Raw genomic sequence first — 8,772 nt, forward strand, 5'->3', positions numbered from 1 at the left:
GTAATAAATGTTATTTGCAGTTAACAATTTTCTTTTTTCTTTATTACAATATTTATGGCAAGACTAGGTATTATATATACAGAATAACATAGTTGCTACAAATGCATGCTTATGCTTCATAATACCTTCTTTAGCCACCTTAGTATCACCTAAAATCTCTCCAATGCAAAAATTAATATTCATACATTGATAATAAAACAAGCACATATTATTATCACAGTTTTAATAAAAACATTTATTTTTACTCTTACAGGGGATATAAAAGAGCAAGATTTGCCATATGACAGAGCTTTATTAATGGAATTGATTTGGTGGTTCAAATACAAATACTTTCAGTGGGTGGATGCTCCCGCATGTGAAGAGTGTGATGGGCCCACGCAATTACTCCAACGTACTACTATGAGTACTGAGACAGAAGTTTGTAATGTTGAGGTAAGTTTTGTAAAAAAAAAATCTGAAAGAGCTAGTGTCCTAGCTTGCGGTGCCTCAGGGTGGGCATTAAGCGGGGGCCTGAAAGCGGGCAACTGCTGGGCGTGACACGCAGTACGGAAACACAATGTACTCTACATTGTGTTTCCGCAGTCCCCTCTAAAGCAAAGTGTCAGACTCAGTGCAGTTTTAGTCAGGAGAAATCCTGATTAACCCACTGCTCATTGCCTGGGAACCAACTAACCAACTGTATTTAAATATATGTTGTATAGATGATAGACATTAATTTCAACTAGTTCAGAACGAAATTTCACATTAGAACGTTTTTCGTTTTTATTTTGTAGATATACAAATGTAAGGAATGTGACTGTCAAACACGTTTCCCGCGCTACAATGACGTGCGCGCGCTGATGCGAACGCGACGTGGGCGGTGCGGCGAATGGGCGAACTGCTTCACGATGTTCTGCAGAGCGTTAGGATACGACACGCGGTACGTGTACGACACGACGGATCACGTGTGGTGTGAGGTGGGTATGTAGTGTTGCTGCTTCATTATTGTTTTATTGTTGGTTTTTTTTTTTTTTTTTAAACTCTATCATTTATTTGCGTTTTTGATAAAATATAGATAGATTATTTATGTATATTAGAATTAAAGAGTTATTTGGTAAAATTTGTGAGTTTATGACGTTGTAGGGATCAAGCTCTGGATCTACTTAATCGATTTTATAAATTCTTTTGTCAATAGAAATCCCATTGTAAACGTTATAGGCCCCGTCGAGCGGCTTGTTAAAAATATATCATGATTGTTTAAAAACCTAAATAGTATCCTACTTTACATACTTTCAAGTGGCCTTTTAAATAAATACTCTAACCGCTAACGCTAAAATACCTATATATTTTTCGTTATTATAGGGCATTTTGGGAATTTTGGATGTGGAGTAATTTCGGAAATTTGGGAAAACTACTTAAAAAAATAACATTTTGATAATAAATGAATGGATATTTTTTAAAGTAGCTACGTGGTAATGCAACATTATTGCATGCACTGTGTCATCCGTAACTACCCTTTTTACGATAAAAATCTAGTAATTACAAACAATTGTTTTCAGAAACATACATTTATGTACAGCCTTAAATTCTACATAATATTGTAATCGTATTGTCATCTTTTTGGTGAAATAAAAAATAAATCCTTTGATGACAGGTCTTCGACTACGAGTCGAACAGCTGGTGTCACGTGGACCCGTGCGAAGCGGTGCTCGACACCCCACTCATGTACAGCCACGGTTGGGGCAAGAAACTGTCTTACGTTATAGCCGTGTCCCGCGATGATATACAAGATGTGACCTGGCGGTACACTATGAATCATGCGGAGGTGATGTAGCGTTTTTGTACAGTTGCTATTTAGTTTATTTTTACGGAAGCCTGCGTGCCGCTAATCCGTTACCCACTTGGCCGATTTGATTGGAGTATATACAGGATGGTCTTTTATTGTGTGTTAAAATATTTGATTGGTTTTCATTTGTTTGTTCCTGTTTCATTGATACTATTCGAACGAATTGAATAAAAGATTCTATCCTTTATATTTTAAAGCAGTTCTATGCTACAATCTTATCCTACTTTTCACAAATATTATAAATGCGAAACTTTGTAAGCATGTGTGTGTGTGTGTTTGTTGCTCTTTCACGCAAAAACTACCGAACCGATTGAAATGAAATTTGGTAACAGCTGGACAACTGATATAACATATAGGCAACTTTTTATACCGATATTCCTACGGAATACGGACTTACGCGGGTGAAACCGCGTAGCGCAGCTAGTTATATATAAACTAAAAATGAATCAATTGGACCCATTTACAAAATTTCAATTGTTATTGGCAATTATTTAAATCTCTTCAAATTACAACATGCATTATATTAAACGAATACATTTATTCGCGCAGGTATTGTCGCGTCGGAAACAATGTACGGAACAAGAGTTGATCTCTTGCATATTATCGCTTCGTGAGAAACGGCAGGCGCAAGTATCGGAGTCCAGGCGGAGGTACCTCGCCGTGAGGACACTGCGGGAACTGGTGCAATTGATGGTGGAGAGGTGGTTTATTATTGTTAATTTAATCGATTTAAATAAGTTTTATTTTTTGCCCTTTTATATTATTGTTAATTTAATCGATTTAAATAAGTTTTATATTGAGAAATTTTGAAAGAATAGAAAAAAAATTATCACTAGACGGGATTCGTACCCGCGTCTTTTTACCAAACCGTAATAACGCCTAACCATTCGTGATCCCGCCTCAACAATCAAATTAATTCTACTCCTTCGGTTTCACGTGCTTAAGGGCGCGACGCCACCTATTGAAATAATTAAGAACCATCTCAACCAATATGTATATAATAAACATTTTCGAAAAATCGTTAAAAGTTAATAATATTCAAATTATTTTTGCTAATATACCACGAATGCAGATTTACCCCGTCATTTGAAATAATACCAAATTCACCCTGTTAACCTACTATGAGATTAACACATTTGAATGTTGTTCAGGAAAAAACACCTTTATCTTATTTTTTTTTATATATCAAATAAGTATTCATTTTCATGTCCAGAAAGCCGAGTGACTTCGAATCGCACGGTCGAATATCCGGCTCAGAGGAATGGCGGACGCAGCGAGGAGAAATTGGCCAAAAATCCGGATATATATTTGAATTCGCTACTCCGGGTGAAATTAGTATCCGGTACTACTGCAGCCCGGATAGGTACCGGATAAATTGCGATGGAACAGAATCGACTGTTGACACGTGGGCCGCAGGCGTGTACGAGTGTAAAAACGTCTTTAGAAAAATCGAGAAGGATTGGCGCCAAGTTTATTTAGCGAGGGAAGGTTAGAATCCTAATTTGTATTCATAAGAATGGAATATTTAGTTTATTTCAAGGTTTAACAGTAAAATATCGTTTTTTTAATATTATGTATGTTATATATGAAGGTTATTTTAAATAAAAAAAAACAAAAAAAAAATTGTTTTGTAAATTGTAGAGGGAGAATCATATGGAATGGTGTCGTGGAAGTTAACAGTGAAGGGGAGTTTAGTCTTTACAAAACTATCCATTCGCCTCACTTCTGCAGTTTATGAGACTGGTAACATTGTATGGAGTTTACAATTTGACGAACAACAACCTGTCAATGTCAAATTAGGAGGTTAGTAAATTTTTGTATCTGTGATGAAATATAATTTTACGTTTTTTAATTTGTTTAATAGTTATAAATATATTGTTTCAATGTACAAAGTTTCATAAATATACATTACATTTCATTTTACCTACGTATGGGCTACTTGTTTGATGTTTGACATATGCAATTTTGTAAAGATAAATTATATTATATATTTTTTAATACGTATCTCTTTAAATCCTGTATTAATGTTGTTTGAAGTGTAAGGTATAAGGTTTACAGTTTCAATCTGTATAAATACACATTTAGAATTTATATTTATTTTAGTTTCTATATATTTTCAGAATCGTCCACAGAGTATGAAAATCGATTCCAAACACTAACAATAACAGCTCATCTTTCGGGTGGAGTTGGAGATGTATCCTGGCAACATGCGCAATTATTCAGACAATCTCTAGACACCAAATCGAGCGCTTTTGAAATATGCACTTATATTAGTAATTCATGAACGGATTTTATTTAAAATTATATAAATGTATCGACTAATTATATTTATCAAATTAAATATTGTGTGTGTGGTTTTATTGTATAAACAAGCTGCGTCCCGCGGTTTTACCCACGTAGTACCTGATGCAAATATATAATACATGAAGTCTTATATAGCCTAGTCTTCCTCAATAAATGGGCTATCTAACACTGAAAAAATTTTCAAATCGGATCTGAGACAGACGTATAACAAAAAAATAACAAACGAACAAACTCTTCGGCTTCATCATATTAGTATAGTTTAACTGGTTCTTCAGGAGCTCTTATTTTTATGCGTTTTAAAGTGCGAGGTGGGCACCATCATGTTCCTGACAAGGTATTTTCCGTTTGTACCCGTATTGTTTTATAATTTCCTCTTTTACAGTTGGAATAAGTCACGATGAACATGAGAGTAGTCCAAACTAATTTCCTCAGTATAACCTAAAATTATTGCTGTGGCAAAATGTTATTCCATTCTTCATTATTTTGAATGACTACTAACAAACAGAAATTCCATCATCTTTTTCCTATTCCTCTAGCTCTATCTCATTTCTCTTCCTTTTTTTATTTTTCCATTTAATAAAAGTCGCTGAAAGTTATATAGTAGAGCAGTAATATAATACTGCTTTTTAAGCTAGAGTCTAGCTTATTCTAATAACTTTCAGCGTCTTTTTTTAAATATAGTTCGTAATCTGTGTAACATACTCTGTGGCTGTACTCTACAGGTGTATAGTATTATGTTATCTGTGGTAATATGTTATCAGAATAAAATTTTAATTGGATATCTGTGCTTCAAATTTCAATTTCGGAAATGTCAATAGAGAAAACGTGATCCCGGAACCGCGAAATCGAAAGTACTTTGTTATACATAAACATTAGCTAATTTATACAAACATATTAGCTAATTAAATTAACTTCATAATTTTGAAATATGAGTACCAGTCTATAATGAAAAATAAAATGAACTATTACATTTAAGAGAATTTTTATAATTACTGTAAGTTGTGTACTTATTAGGTGTTATTTTATAGGCTAATAAAAAAGAATAAGCATTATAATTTTTTACATTTAACGATTTCATTTCTATAAATCGGCTTTAATCTTTATCCTTCATAATTCCTAGACTTATGTTATTTGATCCTACCTATTAGATTTATTATTTTATTCGGTACATTATTTTATAATTATTCAATTATTCATTTTCACTACAGTAACTCATGCTAAAGTTTTATTGTTACAGGCATCTTCTCTCATCCAATTCTAGTTTAACTCTATTTCAACATTGTATCAATGAGAAAAATGACCAATATGAAAAAGTTCATAGGTAAAAGAGAGTACTTTACTAACTTTTATTATATAATTTACTTAATGATTATTAATTCACTTCAATATATGTCTACATGTATAATTCAATTGAATCTAATTATGGAATATTCTTTTTAACTAGATATAGGAGCAAATTTGACAGATGATATGTACCAAGGTGTCTATCATGGTTCCAAAAAGCATGAGCCAGATCTCAACAATATCTTAGACAGAGCATGGTCTGGTGGAATGTGTAAAATGATTATAACTGGGGGCAACTTGGCGGATAGCAGAAAGGCTCTAGAACTTGCAAGGACTGATTGTAAGTGATTCTTCTGGTCTATAACTTAACAGCATTGCCTCTCAAAACTGAGCTGATATATTTAAAAGCCTTATAGCCAAGTTTCATTGCTTAGCTTCCTGTGTTGGATTAAAAATAATTTGTTTTCCAACATTTTGTCCCACATTACTTTATGGTGCAGATTCAATTTAATATTATATTTTGACCTTGAATATTAAATTTTTACTATGACATTATTATTTAAAGTAAATTTAAACGTAATACAGGTATACATATTTGTACATGCATATAAATATTGGTTAAGTTTCATATGAACTAAAGGCAGTGATGTTGAGTTGAGCAACTTTTATTAACTCCAGCCAGACATCAGCTCACAGCAGATTTAAAACGAATGATAATGATGAAAACAGTGCTGTAGCTTTTCGCCCTATTGCAAACAGAAGGAGAGACAGATGGGCTAAGGACTTTGTTTTATAATATGTAGTGATAAGTCATGGTATAGTAGTGTATAAAATTTTCAGCTCGCTTATTTTCCACTGTAGGATGCCATCCGACCAGATGCAATGATTTTCTACCTGATCCTGAGAAATACCTCAAAGATCTTAGTGATTTAATCACAGAGAATAAGGACAAAGTTGTAGCAATTGGTGAATTTGGTTTGGATTACGATAGATTGAACTTCTGTGATAAGGAAACACAGTTGAAGTGAGTTGATTATTGTTTTTATATTGTTAATGATTATAAACTAGTAGATGAACTCCTGTGATCCTGGTACATTTTTTTTTGTGTTATCACCTTTCACTCTACATAACACATCAAACATTAATAAAATTTCTTTGTAAATGGAATATTTTAATTAGAAAATAAATTTAATAATAATTCAAATATGTACTGTTTATGTACATTAGGTGTATAGGTACACTAAGCAAACCTTTGTACTAGCATTTCTTTTCCAATTTGATTATAAGACTATTAATAATATTGAACAATTCTATATTGAAAATTGTTTGAAAGCAGATAATATTTTTCTCCCAGGGGAGTACTAAAATAGTTTAAATAATTAGAAATTAAAAACTTTTCAACGGATTTTAAACGCGATTTATTCCAGCGTTTAAAATCCGTTGAAAAGTTTTTAATTTCTAAATGTATAATACTCGCGTGAAACCAAACACAAGAAAATACTAGTTTAAATAAGTTCGATCGTAAATTGTTATACCATATGTAATTTACAACAACTATCTAATATATAAAAACATTTATTTCTTAATTAACACCTATATTTCAGATATTTTGAACTACAATTAAAACTATGTAATGAGCATAAACTCCCGCTATTTCTTCATTGTCGCGCTGCTACTGACGATCTGGTTGGTATACTCGGCAAACATAGAGATAGCGTTGCTGGTGGAGTTGTTCATTCATTTGATGGTTCATATGATTGTCTTCAGAAGATATTGGAGCTAGGAATGCATATTGGAATTAATGGCTGGTATGTTTTTAAATAAACACACATGCGCACGCGCATTCACACGCATATAAATATAATATACACATTCACCAAAACAGTATTGAAACATATGTACATGAACTATGATTGAAATGAACCTTATATTTCAACAAAGAGATAAATAATATGTATTTAAATAATTGTAAATTGTACATTTGAATTAAATATTACATTGTCAGTCACTGTGTGTAAATATTTTTTTTTTTTTATATTTATTATTTCAGTAGCCCTATAAACCTTTCACATGATAAAACTATCACATATTTTTATTTCAGCTCCTTACGCACAGCCGAAAATCTAGAAGTTGCATCAAAAATACCACAGGATAAGTTGTTAATAGAAACCGACTGTCCCTGGTGCGAAATCAAGCAGACGCATCCTTCATTTAAACATGTTACTACGAAGTTTGCAACTGTGAAAAAGGAAAAATATTCACCGGAATCAGATAATCAAGTTAAAGGCAGGAATGAGCCTGTTAATATAATGTAAGATGGCATTTTTCTAATTAAACAACGTTCCCAAAAACAAAGATTCTCAGTTAGACCACATTTTTTTGTTACTCTGTCCCTCTGTATACTATGTTAAATGTATTAATCTGATGGGAATTTTTCTGTAAAACGTAATACTGTGTAGTGAAAGTACCGTCTAAATCGGTCCAATCGTTCCAGAGACTAGCTGGAACCATCACAGAGGCAGACATAAAAAAGTTATATAAAAATTTTGGTTAATGAACAAACCGTTTTATAATATTACAAATAGTCACTCCAATTTATTTTATTGATATAGTGGTAAAGATTTTTTGAAATTGTATACTTTTTTATGTTTCAGACAAGTGTTGGAAGTGTTGGCGGCGGTACGAGGGGAAGATATAGATCAATTGGCTCAGGCTATTTTTGAAAATACCGAAAGATTATTTTTTAGCAATAAGTGAAGTTTGTTTTATTTTAATAAAAGTGATTGTTTGTTTTTATAAAGATTTTTTTTATTCTAATATCAACAATTTTATCTACATACAATTTATAAATACTTTAATGGAAATGATTTAGATTTATATTTTTGACCACTGTTTGTAAAGAACTAACTCAAAAAAAAATCTTTTTTATGAAGCATTTGAATGCCATAAAACTTAAAATTCATTGTGTTCATTCATTTTTTTATTGTGGTAATCGAGCACGCTTTCGGCACGAATTGGGCCAGCTCGCACCGGGAAGTACCACACCCCCGCAGAAGGCCGGCGTGAAATAGTGGCATGCCACTGTGTTTCGTACAGTGAGTTGGGGGAGCCGGAGGCCCGTTTCCTTTTCCTCATCCATTCCATAAATTTTTTTTCCATTCTTTCAAAAAATCTTATGATTATAAAATCTTTGGATGTTATAAAACTAAAAATTAAATCGGTCTTGTAGATTCCGAGATAAGCGCGTTCAAACAAACAAACAGATAATTAAAATATGGTTTACCTTATTCATTCTTTGTCACATGTTCAGTATGGATACACAAGAAAATTAAATAGGGAAACTGGGTTAGCTTGAATAC

The 8,772-nt window shown here is 32.5% G+C and overlaps 2 protein-coding genes across 2 annotated transcripts in view; both read left to right on the forward strand.

Annotated features, from left to right (window-relative positions):
• Positions 1-4,171, forward strand: part of LOC119832014 (peptide-N(4)-(N-acetyl-beta-glucosaminyl)asparagine amidase) — a 6,981-nt gene extending 2,810 nt beyond the window's left edge. The window contains exons 4-10 of the mRNA XM_038355600.1: positions 254-432; positions 774-956; positions 1,634-1,804; positions 2,375-2,526; positions 3,039-3,313; positions 3,467-3,628; positions 3,946-4,171. Of these exons, the coding sequence (XP_038211528.1) occupies positions 254-432; positions 774-956; positions 1,634-1,804; positions 2,375-2,526; positions 3,039-3,313; positions 3,467-3,628; positions 3,946-4,109 (1,286 nt within the window). The 3' untranslated portion in view covers positions 4,110-4,171. The remainder of the gene's footprint in view (positions 1-253; positions 433-773; positions 957-1,633; positions 1,805-2,374; positions 2,527-3,038; positions 3,314-3,466; positions 3,629-3,945) is intronic.
• A 764-nt stretch (positions 4,172-4,935) lies between these two features.
• On the forward strand, positions 4,936-8,205 carry LOC119831741 (putative deoxyribonuclease TATDN1). The gene is made up of 7 exons (XM_038355225.1): positions 4,936-5,123; positions 5,367-5,450; positions 5,574-5,753; positions 6,254-6,437; positions 7,018-7,221; positions 7,515-7,724; positions 8,068-8,205. Exons 2-7 carry the CDS (start codon positions 5,417-5,419, stop codon positions 8,168-8,170), a joined length of 915 nt encoding a protein of 304 aa, XP_038211153.1. The 5' UTR covers positions 4,936-5,123; positions 5,367-5,416; the 3' UTR covers positions 8,171-8,205.
• Positions 8,206-8,772: the final 567 nt, after the last annotated feature.

Source organism: Zerene cesonia, chromosome 14, assembly GCF_012273895.1.
Source record: "Zerene cesonia ecotype Mississippi chromosome 14, Zerene_cesonia_1.1, whole genome shotgun sequence".
In the NCBI taxonomy this organism is placed as follows: domain Eukaryota; kingdom Metazoa; phylum Arthropoda; class Insecta; order Lepidoptera; family Pieridae; genus Zerene; species Zerene cesonia.